The following is a 20,183-nucleotide window of genomic DNA, read 5'->3' on the forward strand; positions in this document are numbered from 1 at the left end:
GCCTGGTGCATAATGATGGGGGCATGCCATTTCACACTTTTGCGCTTCTATTAGTATGATACATTCTGTGAAATGATTGGCTAGGTCAAAGGCAATGTGAGTTTGTAACTTTGTAAGATGTCATCAGCATTCACTCCATGGAGCCGAACAGTTTGTTCTCCTGGGAAACTCGGGGTGCCCAGATTTCCACAGGTGTCATCCGAGCAAGTTGTAATTTGATTGTGTTGAAAGCAGTGTCTAATCCTGCCTTGAGTATGCATTTTTCTAATTAGGAATTAGTTTGAACATGTTTTCATATGCTTAGAAACTATTTGTATTCTTGTTCTATGAATTCTTCATTAGTATTTTTTATCCATATTCTTACTGAGCTGAGGGAACTCTCTGTATATTAATGAACTCTGTTATATGAGTAGCAGTATTTCCCTTTTGTATTGTTCTCTCTAATACTTTAATGCTTTCTTTTTAAAATACATTTATACTCTATTCATATGGGACTTACATAAATATCATATGTACCAGTAACATAACATTGTCTCAAATCATTTATTAATTAATCCATTTTTTCTCAAATGGTTTGAGTTTCCATCTTTAAATAGTTGCAAATTTCCACATTTACTTTATGTCTAGACAGATCTATGCATTTATTTATATTATCATAATATTTTAATGCCTGTAATATCAAGTTCCCCTCATTATTTTTATCTTACAGAGTTTTTCTACCTAATGTGTGTCTTTATTTTCTTTGAGGCAATATTGAAAAACCGTTACTTCAATATAGAAGTCCTGATGCTAGTTTTATAAGGATGGGATTGGATTTATAGCTTAACTTAAGTAGAATTAATATCACTCTAATCAATAATACCATTATTCTTCATATTTGTTTTGTATTTCTCACAGGATCTTAATGTTCTTCATATAGATATTATACATACTGTTAAATTTATTCACTGATTTTGCATTACTATATATAATTTTATATAACTATAAAGTAAATATATTGATAAGTAACTTAAAAGAGTTACCTTTTAAAATGATACAGAATTCATTCTCTAAAGAACGCCGTCTTTAGAAAGCCATACTTTCAAATGCTGATGTTTAATGGGTGATATAATTAATATCATTTATCTAACCTCAACAAGCATCTGTGGCTATTTTGTTACTAGAATTTGTTATCATTTTCCCTGTAGCACAGAAATTTCACCAGGTGGAAAATGATAACCTGATTAATTACCCTGTCAGGCAGTTTTTAATAAACCAAATCTGGGGTGTATAAAATGACATCAAAGTTGGTACCCCAAGGATCTCTGTCCCATATAATTTTCAAACAAATAGAGAAGATGACACAGTAAGCCTAGTCCTGTCATTCTCAGGGGCGTGAAGCAAGAGAAAAACAGGTATGTTGGTGAGAGATGTGAACAGAGTCAATCGGGAGAAGATTTGGGAAACCCTGAGCCTGGGCGATGAATTAGAATAACTTGAATACAATTCTAGTAACATCATGGGAGAATGGCAGCAGTAAGAAACGTGAATGGTAAAAAGTAACCAATCACCCAGCCTACACTGGGTCTCTTGGATTACAGTGTCTGCCTTTGCTTAATGTCTGAATCAGCACTTGGTTTGGAACATCCTTTTTATTTTGAGGAGCATATGATGCGAATTAGTTTTCTGTAGGGTGTGCAAGGGCCATTTACTGACCTGTAGTAAGTGCTTTGCTCAATGGCTCTCAGGGGTGAGTAGTTCACCTTGCACAGGTGAGCAGTCAGCGTCAGGGATCCGGGTGCAACATCCTCAGTGTGTTTGCTCCTCACCCCTGTGATTAGCTAACAATGTCAACTAAAGGTGACAGACAGAAACCTTTCTTATGAGACAGATTGAGTGTTCTTTTTAAAAAAATAAGTGGAATGTGTACATTTAGGAATAAACACTGAAATAACTGGCAGTGTAGTAGTACAAATGTGGCTTATGTGAAACTGTTTTAAAATTATAAATTTTTTAACTGGTAGGTAAAAATAATATGGGAATTTGTGGTTTTATCATTTTATAACGTTTCAAAAATAATTTCAGCTACAACTGTAAAATCATCTAATTATCAAATGGGGAAATAGAAAATAACATTAATCATAGAAAAAGGGAATGTTCTGAGGCCCTGTAGAATGTCTTCATTAAATTCTTTGGATTCTATACAGTAGTTCGATTCTTAGTAGGCAATACCTGTCCCCTTTTTTATTTTTTCCCTTGAGCAGTTTTGGTGGGGTCTTCTATGAATTGTTTAGTTCCTCATCGTTCTTCCTTTTGAAGGAGGAGAATGTCTGCCTGGCAACCTCAGAAGTAGAAAACCTAGGCTTGTCATTGGTCCTCTTCTATTGACGACCACTTATCCCAAGTTCCCACATTTTTAGAAGGAAAGGTGAGAGGAAGTACAGCTCTATCCCGTTCTATTCCATCAAAACCCTATGTATGAGCCTTGAAGCTCGTGAAAGTCTAAAGAAGCAGATGGTAGTATTTCATGCACAAACCCCCGCCCCCCTTCACAGCCATGGTAAAGGCAGTGTCTACAGTTGCCCACATTATACAGCTATTGGCTGTGTAGTGTCTGTCAGAGAAACAGAAGACACTTAATGAGTGTCCTGTTAGAAAGTTCTTTTGGTTTTAGACAGTAGCCCTGGGCCTCTGTCCCTGACCATTTCAGATGTTTTAACTAAGAGATGGTAGGCATGACAACTGTGGGGAAGTTATGTTCAGAGCAAGTATTCATATGAGAAGAAGCATTAAGAATAGAGGGGAGCCTAAACCGGTTTGGCTCAGTGGATAGAGCGTCGGCCTGTGGACTGAAGGCTCCCAGGTTTGATTCCAGTCAAGGGCATGTACCTTTGTTGCAAGCACACCCCCAGTAGGGGGTGTGCAGGAGGCAGCTGATCGATGTTTCTCTCTCATCAGTGTTTCTAACTATCTCTCTCCCTTTCGCTCTGTAAAAAAAATTAATAAAAATATATTTTAAAAACAGAATAGAGAGGAAATATAGGAAAATTACTTTTTTCCTCTTTCTTTGGGAAGCAAATTTCTATTCTGCTCAAAAGAAATTACATTTTAATTTAGTTTTATACGAAGTTTCCAGAGGTATAAATGCACATACCTATAAACACTCAGGAAATGTTAAAAAAAATAATTTTACGCAGAATTGGAAATCATTGCTGTGTTGGTGAAAATTCAAATGGGCAGTAATAATATATGACACTGCAAACATTTGGCTGTAGACTATTTACCCACTGAGAATATTGGCATTTCTGATTGTATATCATGTCATGGCCAATAAAGCTATAGAAATGTGTAATTAGGACATATTCTTCCACAAAAATGGAGTTAGGCATTAATTTATCAAACTTACTTAAGAACTCATCTGTTCTCCACACTCACACAGGAGCTATTGAATTTGTGTCTCGTTTCTAATTGGCTCTTTTCTTGACATAATGAGCAAGTGCAAACTCTGAGCTGTTGTGTGCATGGAAGGGCCAGGTGAAGATGAAATGCAAATCCTGGCCCTGGCCTGGGCCACACACCAAAGTCAGGGCGTGGAACCCACGGAGCCTTGAGGGCGCTGGGTCTCTGGGTTCTTGTGGCTGAAGGTCATGTTGCAGATGCCGCGGGAGCATCTTTGTGTGGGAATCTCTCCGTTCTACTTTCCCATGAAAGGAGACTGTTGAGTATCATCTTACCTTTGGCTTTGGAAGATTTTGCATAGCTCTTATTTTTTCAATCAAATTCCTGTTTCAAAATGGGATGTATTTAAAGTGTTCAAGTATGCCTATCTAATGTTCAAACCCACACCATGCTGATTGAGGGTTTTCTAGTACATGTATGATGAAGGCCTCATGTGGATGTCAGCCTATGGAGCAGCTATGTCATGTTTTATACCAATAGTTGCATGCCATGTACTATTACATAACCCACCAAGCCTTGGTTTTTATATGCTCTGTTATGACAAGGGTTCAATGTTGTCAGAGTAAATAGTTTTTTTGTTTTGTTTTTTATATATATTTCTAAATTGAAAAGATTAACCATCATTCTCAAATGTCTGGATTTTGAGTAAGGAGGCTCTCAGTAGGTAGGTGTCAGCTATGAGTTAATATTAGATGAAAATGGAAGTGTGGACTTTGTAGAGAAATAGAAAAAAAATGTTATCTAGGTCCATCCTCTGAGGCAGACCTACAAGGAGGGATTTCCTTCTGGGCTTCTCGGCTTCTCCAGTGGGGTCTCAGAAGATTCCCCTGATGGTGATAGGCCTTTGTCACTGGATAGAGTGATGAGTGTCACAGACTATGTTTTGGCTCCTTGGAAAGTACTGTGGGATGACTCTAACATTATTATGCTGCATGTTAAGAATAGCCCACTAATGACTAATATCTCATAAGTTCTTATGACCATGGGGTTACTTTGCTCAGTTAAAAAACCCTATGAAAATATGGAAGGATACATGCTAAAATACATCAAAATATTAATAAGATAATTATCTTGAGATTTAGATGATTGTAGATGTTTCTGTTACCCTCTCTGATGTAGTCTTAAAAATCTACAGCAAACAAGCATTTCTTTTATAATCAGACAAAGAAGGAGTGAAGGATGCCAAAAGAAAGCAAAAGGAGGAGGCAGTTGGTAACTTACAACAAAACTTTTAAGAAGGTTTTAGGAAACAGCAGACTTAACAGTCCAACCTCTAGGGAAAATTGGGAGCAAAAGACTTGGCTTCATTTACACGCGGTGTCAAAAAATCTTGCCCCTCAACTTCTTCCAGAAGCCCAACCCCTTGCAATTACTATTTATCATCTTGCTTTTCCTTAAGTCCCTTACATTTAAAGTGCTTCACTTTCACTTTCTCCTAATCATTTATTCCTTTATAATAACAGAGTCTCTTATTCTCTTGTTGATCTGAACAGTTTCCTGTTAATGCCTTAGTCTGTGTGCATACGTGGAAAACTTACATTAGAAAAATGATTATGCTGTGATAATTATGGTGCCCTCAAACTGAATTAAATTATGTTTCATTGTAAAAAGTAAAATGCATTAGTGTTTTTAAAAGCTTTTTTATGCTGGGGAAGATAAAGTTACCTTCCTGTACATTCATTAAACACCAAGCCAGTCTAAGCCGAATTGTCAGAGCTGACAACAAATCAGCTTGCTCTTTTCTATACCAGTCCCTCCCACGTGATTCTGCTGTAAGCTGTCTCAGGATTGTGACTCAACTGCAATGTATGCATCGGTGCTTCTATAAGTAACCTCCCCTTCATTCTGTGTCAATGGATGTAGCCACATCTTGAAATTGTATGTTTTTCTTTAACCGATTTTAGATGAAAATGAACCTACATTTAACTGTAACTTCTAATATTCCCTTTAGCATACAGAAATTCAAATGCCCTGATATGCCCGTTAAAAAGTAAAAAGGAACAGTTGAAATTAATGTGGGATTATAGCTTCTGTAAACTAACAAACCCAAAATGTTATCATTTCATCACATAAGCATAATCCTAAGTTAATACTGAGATACCAACACTTTTTTCTTCATGAGGCTGTGTGTATGTTTTACCCTAACAGAGCATTTCCATTCAAGTGACCATTTTTATCAGGAAGGTTTGATCCATGATTAGATTTCATGAATTTTCAAATGAAACAGTAGATTCACACACAATGTATTTAAAAGTTTTCCAGTAACTAAAATCAGTGATCAGATTTTAGGTAAAATTAAGTAAAATTAGAAATTGGTGCCTTATCTACACTGTTCCCCTTTCAAGTACTCCAAAGCCACAAGTGGACATTGGGGGTTGTACTGGACAGCACAGGGTTAGAACAAACGTGTGGACAAGATGTCCACACCAATGGGAAAGTCAGAAGTGAATCCGAGGCCAAACTTTTGGGAATGCTTTTTCTCCTAGTTTTAAGGAACCAGAAGTAGCTAAAGTTTTTTTGTTTGTTTGTTGTTGTTGTTGTTTATTAAATTGGCTGGTTGGTTCAATTGATAGAGTTAATCGGTTTTATGTACAAATCATCTCATCTTTTTCTAGGTCCTTTAATGTTCTTCAAGGCAGATATTTGTATGTACCTTACAAATCATGCCAAAAGCTATTTCCCTGGATGCCCCCGTTACCCTGGAGAGAACCTTGATTTCACTCTTACACACTAAGATTTGAGTAGAATTAAAAGCACCTATTTCAAGGGGGGAAAAATTAAGTTGAGTTAATGTGCCACCATATTTAGTTCTTGCTTTTCAGCTGTCTTATAAATCATGTAAATAAGCGCAATAAACATTTATTGAGTGATTCCATACCACTCAGGACCTGCAGGTCCATCATGTCTGATGACACATGGGAGTTGGCCCAGGAAGGCTGGACGTATGTCACATGTCAAATGGCACCTTCCATCAAATTCAGAGCCATGTTTCTTCCCCAGCATCACGACGTGGTGTAATGGCACCTGGCACTATTGGCATTTCTGATATGACTTCTTTTGGCCAGCTCAGCATTCTTAAAAAAATAAATAGTTTTTCCCCCTCTGTGATTGAAAGGGTTAAATGGCACCAATTCATTAGTGCTCACGAAAGGATTTATTTTGTTCTCATAAATCAGTTTTATTCCACATTTTTATTATTCCCTTGGGTGAGCCACTCCAATGGAAATCAATGCAAGTGTAAGTGACACAATCAATCTAGATATTTGATTATGGATTGGAGATTCCCCAGGTCTGCTTCTTGGCCAGTTTTCTTTATGATCATTGCCCGAAGAACTGAGTATTCTTATTGTCATCTGTGAGTTATGAGCATGTGCAGAAAAGCAGATAATCTTCCTTGGCATCCTGGCAATGGAAGCCTAAAGAATGAGCAAAAATTAAAAGTTAAAGATGTAGATATGTAGCTATAACATTGTTAATTAAACAATTCATATTCCTCAGTATTTTTCTTAAGATGAAATAAGTTTTAAAATAACTTATACTTTTTTTTAATTTGTAAAACTATAAGCTGGAAACTTAATATATTAGGTAAGTGGTTGACTATTTCTCCTGGCTGAGATGTTTTCTGTTTTCACATGTTTATTTCATAGTGAACGGTACTAACTGGTCTAGGTTAACAATAAGAACACAGTTAAGGTGGATGAAATGCCTTTGAAGGGATTCAAGCTGACTCTTTTATTTCTATAACTAGAGGCCCAGTGCATTAATTTGTGCATGGGCAGTGTCCCTTGGCCTGGTGTGCAATCTGGGCTTATTAGAGCTGTGTCACCTAGTCCCTATTGGGTGATCAGGGCCAGCCAGCAGGGTGAAGGGACAGCGGGAGGTTGGCTGCCCATGGGAGATAGGCTGTGGGAGTGCACTGACCACCAGGGGGAGCTCCTGTGACCAGTCATCTGGTTGACTAGTCATAACAGTTGCTTAGGCTTTTATATAGAGAGATTATGCAGACTGCAAAGGTACCATCTGGGGGATTTGAAGGAGAACACAGTTCAAGTTTGAATTAGAGCATAAAATTGATGAAGTTGTTGCTCAAGAGGGCAACATTTATATATCAGACCCTCTTTGCTTTACATACAAATGTGTATCTTATGATCCTTTATATACTGAATGCTTATTTGGGGACTCCTGGTACCGCTTTATCATTCTCTTGCCTCTGACTCTAGCCACCTGTTCTTGGTTCTCAAGTCGAATGTTTCCATAGGCACAATTAAACCTTGCTTGTAATTCATGTTGCTTATATTTAGAATAGGCAGGATTTAGTACACCTATCTGGTTATTTCCTTCAAATAGATTCTGAGGCAATATTAAAGTAGATTTCTGTTTCTTAAAATAGATTCTAAGGCAATAGATTCTAAGGTGTATGCTTCTGACTGCCAATATTTTCACCAAGGTCTGCAGGAAGGGGTGGGTTGTGTTTTTGGCAGATTACCTCTGGAAGTCTAAAAATGTCCTTCAAAAGCAGCTGAAACAGTTGAAACATCTTTCTTTCACCCAAAGAGTCCTTAATTTGTTTATCTTACTGAGCCTAGAGAACAGAAGCTAACTGCATGGACTTCCATTTGCAGACTTCCTGGGCTTTTGGGATAAATAAGGGACTACCTTTAGCCTGTTCTCTTCCTGTCTTTCCTTCTCAGTAATTTGCACTTATGACCGCTGTATAATGAGAGACATTCTAAGCATTAATGACAATACAAGGCAGCAAGGTAAAGTATTGTAGCTTCAATAAAGTGTTCTTTCTATGTACCCTGTCCCACTCTTTAAAAAGAGTTTACTCAAGAAAATCAATCCAGAAATTGGAAATGGCTCTTTATTTGAGGCAACCAGATCATTTTTAAGAGGTAGTCAGTGTAACTGTTTAATTCAAAGGTTGGCAAACTTTTTGTATAAAGTCACATCGTAAGCATTTTAGACTTGGCAGGCAATATGGTCTGTGCCATAACTTCTCAGTTGTGCTAGGTAGCATGGCAAACCCTGAAAGTGTGTCTGTGTTCCAATAAAACTTTATTTACAAGGACAGGCCAGATTGGGCCTGTGGACTGTATTTAATGGATTCCTGGCTTTGCTATAACTTATTCATAAATTTCAATACAATGTACGTATTTTCTTTGGATATCTCAATCTTATCAAGATTCTTTTGATCTTTTAAAATGGTGCATGCTAACTTAAAAATTCACATCCTATAGAAAAATATTTACTAAAACCCCACTACCTTTAAATAACCCATGTTAACAAATGGTGAAGATTATTTCAGCCCTTTCTCCATTCATGAGTGGTTTCTTGGGACTGAATCCTGCCAAGGACTCTGAGCTGCTGGGGGGACCCTTCCCCAGTTGACCCTAGTCCCTCCCAGGACACACTTGGTTGCAGCCCTTGAGACCCTGAGCAATTCAGCCAGGCTCAGACTTCTGTCCCACAGAGACTATGAGATAAGAAATACATGTTGTTTGGAGCTGCTAAGTTAGTGTTAATACCATTACACAGGTCTAGGTAACTAGTATAAGAACACAGGTAGAGACGAAACCGGTTTGGCTCAGTGGATAGAGTGTCGGCCTGCGGACTGAAAGGTCCCAGGTTCGATTCCGGTTAAGGGCATGTACCTTGGTTGCGGGCACATCCCCTGTATGGGGTGTGCAAGACGCTACTGATCAATGATTCTCTCTCATCGATGTTTCTAGCTCTATCCCTCTCTCTTCCTCTCTGTAAAAAAATCAATAAAATATATTTAAAAAAAGGACACAGGTAGAGTCACCAGCAAAACATGGGGTAATTGTCACCCAAATATTGGGTCCCCACGTGGTTGTTCTCCTTTAATGGAAGACCTGTCTTTAGAGAGTCAAGTGAAAGTGATGTGCATTTCATTAAGAACAGGCGACTCTGCTCTGAGATCTGTTGTGGTTGGTGAGTTATGCCTTTGATCACAGCAATGCCAAGGGCTCAGCACATTCCGTAGGTTCAGTAAGACTTAACCAGTCCTCACAGGAAGCAGCGTCTTCTGTTAGTCATGTTCATGTCCAATGTGCAGTTTGGAAGCTAGAGACCACATACAGTGGGGGCATATTTACCCAAATAGCTCTTCACTGACTGAGATAACGGCAGTTGTTTGTTCACTTGGAAAAAAAAAATAACCCTTTGACTAAATAGGCAGAAACATATGTAAAAGTCAAAGCAAATCTGACGTCATCATATAGCATGAAAATGGACAATACTCCCCTAACTTACCCGTCATAATGAATCTCTGAATTCACTCTTTGCACATGTAATTATTGTTCTGATGTGAATAAAGTGAGATTTATTTAGAAAAATCCATCTGACTGTGGTGCATGGGACAAAGTTGGTGGAAATAAACATGCTCTAAAGGACTTGTAAAAATGATTCTTAACATTTTTTAAAACATATATTTTATTGATTTTTTATAGAGAGGAAGAGAGAGGGATAGAGAGTTAGAAACATCAATGGGAGAGAATCATCGATCAGCTGCCTCTTGCACACCCACTATTGGGGATGTGCCCGCAACCAAGGTACATGCGCTTGACTGGAATCGAACCCAGGACCTTTCAGTCCACAGGCCGACACTCTATCCACTGAGCCAAACTGGTTTCAGCGATCCTTAACATTTTAAAAAGGATAATTGTGCCACACACAGGAGGTTGGGGAGCACACATGAAAAACAAAATCAGAACAAAGCCGTAAGCTCCCCAGATCTTACAGCTGACCCTGCTCCTGCATAGCAGAGGCTTGGGGCCAGTGTTTCTGAAGCATCTCTTGTTAAGACGATGGAATATTCCACGTATTTACTAGTATCCCGTGAACCACAGTTGTCACTCTAGCAGAGTGTCCACTTTATAGAGGAGTCAAAAAACTGCAGCTTTTACTAGATGACAACTAATTAGCAACCACATTAGAGTAATTGTCATAATGGCGAGAAATAGGATGCCTTAATAGATCACTGTCTTTCTCCGCGTCCTCAGTGGTTCACAGGTTACTTCTGCCTCTTTCAAAAGGCATGTGGGGGAGACAGCGACGCAGGTATCTGTCTGCAAATATTTTCTTCATTGGCTAAAACTGAAGGCCAGCAATAGGTCCCTTTAACTGTGTATTAACTTAAACAAACACCCAACACCTTTTACAGCTCTGCCAAAGAGATCTGTGAGGGTAATGGAGTTTGGAGGACACGCCTGCCTGTTGGGTAATGTAATTTGAAATGATACCCTTAGAAAGAATAAATAAAAGTAACTTAAATATTAATGTGCTATCTAAGAGGATCTAGGATCCTTCGCTCCACATTAAAGGCCCCTGTTGCCATTTGATGTTGTTTGATTTCGGTATTGGCAGGACTTTGGGACAGGGAGGTAGAGCTGAACACGGTGAACATTGAGACCTCAGAACAGGAAAAACCCAGCTCTTCCTTTGTACGGCGAGAAGTGGGGGAATCAGCCCGTGCCTTCTCTACCTGCAGGTGTAATTGGATTCAGAAAAAGGCTAACGTAAAGCAGGCCCCGGTCTGACATGGAAAATCTTCACACGGTAACAAGAATCAGTTTGGTTTGTTCGCTGTCATTTCTCATTACCGTCTCTGTCAGGCGCACGGATCCGTGTTGTGCCATTTTCTGTTCTTGTTACAATCTTTGTCACATGAATAAGATATCAGGATGTTAATGCCTGGCGCACAGCCTTCCGTGGGTGATGATACCGTACAAGACGGAGCTGACCTTTGCAGTATTACCTACTCTGATTGGTTGTTCGTGTCACCTCTTTCCCACGAGTTAATAAGGCTGTAAAAAGGGAGAGAACGGAAATGGCCAGCCAGTCAAATTACAGAATATTGAAAAGGTCAGAGTGGTGCAGCACGGAGGGAAAAAATTATGGAATATATGGTGCATTAAAATTCTTGTGACAATGATTAGAACAAGAATGGGAAAGCAAGCCCACTTATACATTTCAGTCTGAAGAGCTCAACAAAATGATCCCTGGATACACATCACTTACGCATCCCTGACTGATATGTGGGAAAATACCTACTTGTGCTGACTTTTGCCTAAAAAATAATAGTATATGCCCTACTGTTCAATCATTGAGAATGCTAACTGTAAGGTTTTCAGTCTTCAAAGTGGACATTGGTATTAACATTTTAGTATGACTTACTGATTTTTTTTTTAATATATTTTATTGATTTTTTACAGAGAGGAAGAGAGAGGGATAGAGAGTTAGAAACATCGATGAAAGAGAATCATCGATCAGCTGCCTCTTGCACACCCCCTACTGGGGATGTGCCTGCAACCAAGGTACATGCCCTTGACCAGAATCGAACCCGGGACCTTTCAGTCCACAGGCCAACGTTCTATCCACTGAGCCAAACCGGTTTTGGCATGACTTCCATGTTTGAAGTTAAGGGAAGGTTCCTTGTGAGTGAAATCCGTAGGACAGAAGATTTATTTTTTGTTGTTTCTTCATTACATGCTTGTTTATTCACTGTAAAATAGAAAAGTAGGAATGCATGAATTAACCTTTTAGAAAAATCTTTAGAATGTGGATTCCCCGAAACACTTTCTACTTTATTTAAAACTTTTGCACGAGTTTGCCAGGCATTGGCAAGGCTCAGTGGTTGAGCGTCAAACCATAAAAGGGAGGTTACAGTTCATTTCCTAGTGAGGCACCTGCCCAGGTTGGAGGCTCAATCCCCGGGGGAGGGGGGGGGGTGTTGCAGAAGATAGCCAATCAGTTATCCTCTGTCACCAATGTTTCTACCTCTCTCTCTCTCCCTCCCTCTCTGAAATCAATAAAATATATATATATATTTTTAGAAAAGAGGTTAGAAAAGAGGAAGTCCAGGTCTGGGGGGCGGGGTGATCCAGAGCTGTGGACCAAGAACACAGAAGCTAAAGAGGCCCACACCATCCACTTATACTCACAAATAGGGTCAGCTGAGGCCCACAGACAGGAAGGCTCACCTGCGATAGGAAATGCTTATCGCTTCAGCGTTTCCAGCCTGATTCATGAGGCTGAACCAAAAAGACTGCATTTTCCAGCTCACTGAAGACTCAGTAGTTGCAGTGAAAAGTGGCAAAGCACACCCTCTCTGGAGCGAGGATTAGAGGACTTCAGTTGTAAGAATTTTCCCCAGTACCTAGGGGCCCACAATTGTCAAGTTCAAAGGAAGGAAGGGCAGAGAAAAGCCAAAATTGTGGATCCTGGTTTGTTTGTTTGTTTGTTTGTTTCTTTTAGTCTCTAGGTTCTATAATGTGGGTTCATAAGTTTATTTTAAAATGTCTCAATAGTGTTAATTTATCTTTATTGTTGAAAGTATTACAAATGTCCTTCTCCTCTCCCTCCCTCCTCTCCCCCCGCCCCATGGTCCTCTCCATGCCACTCCCTCCCCACCCCAGGCCTTCACTGCCCTATTGTCTTTGTCCATCTATGCATACAAGTTCTTTGGCTGATCTCTCCTCCCTTCCCCCCCCTTCCCTCTAAAATACTTCAGTCTGTTGCATGTTTCTGTGTCTCTGGTTGGTCAGTTTACTTTGTTCATTAGATTGCACATATGAGTGAGATCATGTGACACTTGTCTCTCTTTGTCTGGCCTATTTCACTTAGCGTGATACTCTGTTTTGGTTGTGGAGCTGGAGATGTGAGCTTCCAGGACGGTGGAAATTTGGTCCATGGCTCCAGATCTGTGAGTTGAGCTGCATGTTGCACTCGCTCAGCTGTGTGGCTCCGGGAGATGCACAAGTTCTTTTCTGAGCTGAACGAAATGGTTTATGTAATTGCATACTTCTCATAATTATTGAGTAATTACATACTTCTTATAATTACCGAGTAATCATTGTTCTGTAACTAGAACTTAATGTTACAACTAATTGTATAATTACCACGTATTAATGTTATCTGTGAAACTTAGAATAAAATGGTACTTAATATATTTTCCCCTGCTCTGCCATTTCCAAAGCTGGCAGTGGTGTTTGTTTTACAGCTAGAAATTCACCTCAAAACTCAACAAAATGCAAGGGACTGGGGGAACTCGTCAATTATATAAGCACGGCTATTAATTCATTAATTTTTCATTTCCACCTAGCTCAAAATTTATAAAATTATCTTGACTTAATTTCAGGATTTTCATTATTGGTTTGAAATTTTCAATCCTTTGAAAGATGTACACAATTCTACTCCCTCAGAGGCGATGGGGGTTCTGCGTGGATCTTATGGGATAAGCTGGCCTTTTTGACATTTTATACCCAGGCGTGTGACAACGGCAGTAGTTTTGGCTGTAGCAGAAAAGGCTTCTACATAATTGGCAAAGAAGGAAGGTTATTTGTAGTAAACATCACTGTTCTTAATGGTCCTTTGTTGTGTGTGTTGTGAGTTTAAGAGTAATTATAACTAAATTTTACTAAAATTAATCTTTGGAAAAATTGGCCTCCACTAAACTTCTCAGGAAAGCACGCAACATTGAGAGTGAAATAAATGTTACAATGCAGTTTTAAGTCTGAGTTCTTCCTCTTCTCAACCTTGAGCGTCACCCAGCTGCATGGACAGTCAGACAGCAGGACATGCCTACATCCCAGACACGCTGAGAACTGAGGATGGGCCTGCCTAAGCTTTGGAAGAAAGGGTGGTGGTGGGACCCGCTGAGGATGCATCGGGAGTGATTCTCTGATGCATCCAGGCAGCCCCGCCTGGCTCTCGGGGAGCTGAGAAATGGATCCCCAGATCAAAGTGGACACGGCTGACTTCCCTTCCCCAGCTGCTTCTCAGGATGTTCCGACCGGTTCTGATTCAAACAGGCATTGGATGGAAAGCCGTCGACCAACTTGCCAAGGAGAATGAGCAGATATTGGCCCCATTATTGACAAATACCATTTCTTGCGTACGTTTGACTGCATTGTTCACATCCAGAACTGTTCTCTTTGGGAGAAAATGAGTGATTTTCTCCCAGTCTGCACATCACAGAACATTCGAGTATTTGAGAAACCCTGAAATAAGTTATAAATGATTCATCAAGTGGTCAATTTAGATGTCAGTGCAGGATTTTTACTTTTATGCACACTACTTGTGACGTGGCTTTACACTCTCTGAGAATGCCAGCCCCTTTACTTTAATCCCTGTGATGAATGAATTAGAGAACATACTGTTATCTTTGCTAACATTCTGTTTAAAGACCAGGAAAATGAATGAAGGCACATGGGATGCCTCTTATGGTGGTGAGAGTATAGTTCTGTTTAGAATTGGATATTTAGGAACCTCAGAAAACATTGAAATAATAGCAAGAGAGAATCCTTAGATATGTACTCATTTTAATACGTTTCCTTTTTATTCAGCCGCCAATAACTACACACTTCTGAATGACACACGCCTAGTGCACCGTGGTGAAGATTCCAATCTGTGGGTGCCTGTGGACGGGCTGGTTCCTTTTACTAATTACACAGTAGAAGTGGATGCTTCCAACACCAGGGGCAACCTGACCAGTGAACCTACAGCGATGGTGATGCCCCCTGGGGGTAAGACTGTGAACAGCCTTGGCTGTCTGGGTGTGTGTGTCTCCATTGATCCCCTTGTCTGATGTTAAATTTCACTTTCTTTTAAAGCTAGGGGCTCACTGGTGTTGCTGATTGGTTTGTGTTGGTGGTTTTGTTTTATTGAGACCCTGATATTGATATTATTTTATTGTTGAGACTGCTTTCATCTCATACCATGTGTGTTTGTGTGTGTGTGTGTTATCAATACCACACACACATATTTCTCGCTCTATACATGTTTAAACGATTGGGAATTTTTTGTTGTTGTTTGAGACTTTATTTAGATTCAAAATTCATATTTTTCATTGGAGCTTTAATTTTTTTAACATAACTAGTTCTTGTCCCTGGTTTTTTTGGAGAACTAATTTAGATGTGTTTCTAAAGCTTTTCTATTTGGCAAAAATGGGACAGTGTGTAAATTCTAGGATAGGAAAACTATACTCACACCACTGGGAAAACACCTTTAAATGTCATGTCTTAATGATGAGAGTTAAGTATGGTCACTTGCGGGTATGAAATGTGACGTCATCTGGATATTTTTTAAAAAGGGCCTAACTTATTCAGAATAATTAATTTAATGTGCAGTTGATTCTACCATATTTTAATTAATTGTTTTAATATCTATATCTATATATATCTATATCTATATCTCTATATCTATATATCTATATCTCTATAGCTACATATCTGTATATATAGATATATAATTTCATAGATTAAGAGAGAGGGGGAAAGATGTAGAAACATCAATGATAAGAGAGAATCGTTGATTGGCTGCCACCTGCACACAACCAGGTCATGTGCCTTGACCTGGAATAGAACAGTGTGACTTTCTGGTTCATAGGTTGGTATCAGCTCAACTACTAAGCCACATTGGGCAAGCTATTTTAATTATTTTGAGGGCTCTATATTTAGAAGAAAAATCATTCTTATACTTGACAGGTATAGCCTTTGAATAGAAAGTATGTCTCAGAATAGTAAGAGCACGATTCTGAGTTGTGTGTTCAGGAATGTGTGTTTTCTGTAAATACAGAAGGACAAGGGCCTCAAGACACCCCAGTCTGTCTCATAGTCCAGCTCCGGGAACCACTGTGTTCTGGACCGAGGGCCAATGTCATTGTCTTGTTAATGAAAATCTGTAGGGCTGAGAGCAACCCTCACAAGGTGTATGAAAGCCAGAAAGGTCTCCTCACCAGAGGAAAATAAGGGATTCCTATAACTCCTATGGCAGCCCTGTAGGGAAGATACATTACCTGCTGTATCATAAAAACAGGTCATTGCTGTCTACCTTTTATGACATGTGTGATGGGTGCATGAAGGTTTCCTGAAGTACTTGGAACTCTAAATGGCAGAAGCCACGTTGTGTAGGAAAAGGATGCTTGAAAGAAACTTTGGAGGCTGATGGACTCCATGAACCCATAATAAAAACTGGAATTGGAGTTCGATAGGTGCTTATTGAAGAAGTGAGACCAAAGAAAGAAACCTTGAGTATTTATAGCTTCCTCTTTGAGATCTAACCCCATGTGCTGGGAAGGATAGGAAGTTGTGATGATTCTATACCTTAGTGTATGATATCCTTTAATCACAGTGAGGTATTAAAGAGTGATTAGTGCTTTAACAGAGATTTTTTTTTAAAGTTACATAGTAATGTCCTCTTAACAGGATATATGGAATATTTAATGTTATATCTTCATTTTATAGCATTTACAGACTTAGTTTATAATTTACATCAGTTTACACTGCGTTCACAAAACAGGGCTAATTTGATCAATTGTTTATGTGTGGTCTAATATCCTGTAATATTTATGCACAAGTATATGTGTATATATAGGATATCCCAGAAAAATGCGTGCAGGCTTTAAAAGATGATAGCTCAATTGTTCTTTCTTTCGTTTCATATTTAATTCATTGGAATTAATAGTGGGTTAAAATTGTGTGTACATTTTCTTGGGATACCCTGTATGCGCACACACACACACACACACACACACACATATGCTCATAAATATACAGAGAATTCAGTTAGACATAGCAAGCTCCTGTTGCTGAGTCAATACACATGGTGTGAATATATCTGTCTGGGCTAGTAAAAGGGCTAATATTCTGTGATCAGAAGAAACTAAAATATTGTTTATGGTGGAACAGAACTGAGTTACTGGGCTTAGCTTTGCCCCTGTTCTGGGCACGCCTGCCTACATCATTATCAGGATGCTGTATAGGTCCACACTCCACTTTGTCTCAGAAATCCAGAGTCTGAGAGATGGTCCTTCAGCCAAAGAGGAAGCGAACTATCTTCAAAGGCAGGCAGGGATTCACTCAACTTTATGGCAGCCATTAGACTGTACTTCTTTTTCCCCATTATTAGATTGTTGTTGATTACAATTAGGGAACTTATAGCTTTGAAATTATCTTTTTTATGACCTTGTGGCAGTTTAAAGGTGATACCTCATTGATTAAATAGGTTTTAGTTCATGCTTCCTTTTACTTAATGACCTGAAAACATATTATCCTGATTTACACATAAAATCATGCTGAAAAGCATGTGGCATTCACGAGAATATGTGTGTTTAAGTAGAATTAAATTAGTGCTGAGAGTTATTAAAGAAATCTTCCATGCCTTTGTCCAGTGAACTGTGTTTCAAACCGAAATGAATAATAAATGAACCGAAATGTACAGAAGCGAGCCAAATTCTGGGCAGAGAAGGCTCTCTATGCTATTTGCTTTTCATTATATTTGGGTTGTTATCGTTATCACCATTTACTTGATTTCAGTATTAGATCTCTTTTATCGTGATGTTGAATTCCTACCGTCTTGCTGTGTTGGATTATGCAAGATTTGTAATGATTATACTCTTAGCCATGCTGTCTTCTCGGTGTAGTTTAAAGCATAATAGAAGGTTTGGGTAAAACAAAAATGCTAATTTTTTGTTCTTTATCAAAGGGTTGCTAATCAAACAGAGCCTGGAAAACCTCCTTTACTCCCTGGATCTGGCCAAATCCTACTCATTTGTGTAGTTGTCACCTTAGAAATGGGTCCATCAGAAAGTCATCTTTCCCTAAGCGAGGCAGAGATGGGGCAAGCTGTGTCCCGCAGTAGACTCACCTTTCATTGAGGTACCTGCCTGGCCAGGCACAGGTCCCAAGATCCTACGTGACAGGGACCGTTTCTTATCTGCATTTTTATCTTCAGCACCTAAACCAACCCTGACACATGGTTAGGTGTATGATGAACAGTTGGAGAGAGAATGAATGAATAAATCAGTTGCGAGAGCTTAATTACCAGATTTAGATGGAAGAGGGTCATTGTTCAGGCCTGCTCAGGCCTCATGGTGTCCCTGAGCGACCTTTTATTTATCAAGCTATGGAAAACAGGGCCAGCTCAGCATGCTGTAGTCCAGTGTAGGAAGGCATAGCCATCAGATGCTAGGGGACCAGGCTGTCAGGAGGGCAGGGTATGAAAGCTAAGAAGACTCTCAAATTGCATCAACTCCTCACGCTATGAAGCCTTCCCTATAGTGGCTACTTCCCTTAATACTAGCATAGGATGAGACAGGATGAGCAGACTTTGGTTTGTGTAGAAATTTAGAAAAGGAAAGAGAAAGGGACATGGTAGGAAACATTTTATGCTTGTATATCATCGGCCAGTTGTGGGTTATGATACATATTTGATATTAGCTTTCTGTATTTTTCTAATGAGAACAAATATAATTAATGTACTATTTCTTATATACCAGTGGTACCTCAATAAAGCCAGAGTTAAAAAACTAAACAAACTAAAAGTTCAGTAATATCTAATTTCACAGCCTACTTGATTCTATCAGATCTTCCTGTTTTCCTTTGACACCCCCCATAAAAGAAGAGAAATGTGATTAAACAGTCTGATAATCATGGGTTATTTTGAAGATGGGAATGAAGGCAAGTGAAATCATGAAACCAGTAGCTTATCACACATATATATTGGCACATCACAAATATTTATTTTAAAAAATATTTATTTTAAAAAATTCATTTGAAATATGTTTTGGGAAGCTGGAGGGATGTTTTCTTTCCAGTTACATACCATGGCCTTCCCCATGTCTGTGTATTCAGGTTTTTGTATTTCTACCATAACTATATTTTTAGGTTGTTTGTAATAATCTAATGTTCCTAGTTAGCACTAAGATCCTCTTAAAAATGAAGAATATACTGAAATGGAGCTCTTGCATAGCATTGTGGTGAGAGTTCAAGAGTTCTAGGAAAAGAATTAAAAAAATAAAAAACGGAATCCAAATGTTAATCCATAAATATGAAACTTTCCTGTGACCTTTGTCCCCTCAAGGTCCGAAGTTACTAATGGGGTTAGGATTTCAACTCTTAATGGGGGCTCTTGGTGCATTAGTGTTTTTGCATGCATGGAATTCAGCATTCGGCTTAATAAGTGGTTGACATTGGTGATGTCCCTTAATTTGCTTAAATCTAATTGGCTCTTTTATCAGTCAAACCTGTATGGATTGGGGATTGATCAGAAAGGGTCAGCCATGACTCCGCATGCAGTTAAACGGTGGAGCCACCCGTTAAAGTCCCCGCTGCATGACAATAAGCAAAGGTAGAGAGCAAACAAGCTTAGGGGAGGAAGGCAAGGAAGCTTCCAAGTTCTGCAGGATCTTCAAGTTCAGAGCAAAGGCATTAGCGAGTGTATAAATTTTAAATACACCGCATGCTGCCTCCAGACTTAAACCTTTTTTTTTCCAGATGAACTGAAATGTTGTCTGAAACTGTCTTTGTTACATCAAAGAGCTACTCAGAGAGCTAAGAGAGACAGAAGCAGCATGAAAGGGCATAGTTTAAAATGATTAGTGACAAATTCCATACTGATGAGCAGGAAATAGATTTTTTATGAAAGTTTTCTGTTTTTCTAAAAGGAATACTTGGACCCTAGGTGTCTTTTTCTGACCTGCTCTGTAGCAATAGACAGCAGCTCAGAGCTACCTTCCTTGAGGAACTTCATCCAGTTTTCTGTGACAGCTAGTAATTTTTCGTTTATAGCTTCAAATGGATGAGAATTACCAAAATCTGTAAACTTTATGAAAGTACTAAGTTTGGGGAATGAGTCTCTTTTACAAGCACATGTTATTAGAAACTACAAAACAGGAGAAGGCAAGAGGTTGTGAGTGGTTTGTCTTGGAATATGCTTTAGTC

At 39.0% G+C, this 20,183-nt stretch overlaps 1 protein-coding gene across 1 annotated transcript in view; it reads left to right on the forward strand.

Annotated features, from left to right (window-relative positions):
- Positions 1 to 20,183, forward strand: part of USH2A (usherin) — a 397,013-nt gene that overhangs the window by 224,263 nt on the left and 152,567 nt on the right. The window contains exon 37 of the mRNA XM_036453544.2: positions 14,808 to 14,987. Within this exon, the coding sequence (XP_036309437.1) occupies positions 14,808 to 14,987 (180 nt within the window). The remainder of the gene's footprint in view (positions 1 to 14,807; positions 14,988 to 20,183) is intronic.

This window comes from Pipistrellus kuhlii, unplaced genomic scaffold (genome assembly GCF_014108245.1).
Source record: "Pipistrellus kuhlii isolate mPipKuh1 unplaced genomic scaffold, mPipKuh1.p scaffold_m20_p_25, whole genome shotgun sequence".
Lineage (NCBI taxonomy): Eukaryota > Metazoa > Chordata > Mammalia > Chiroptera > Vespertilionidae > Pipistrellus > Pipistrellus kuhlii.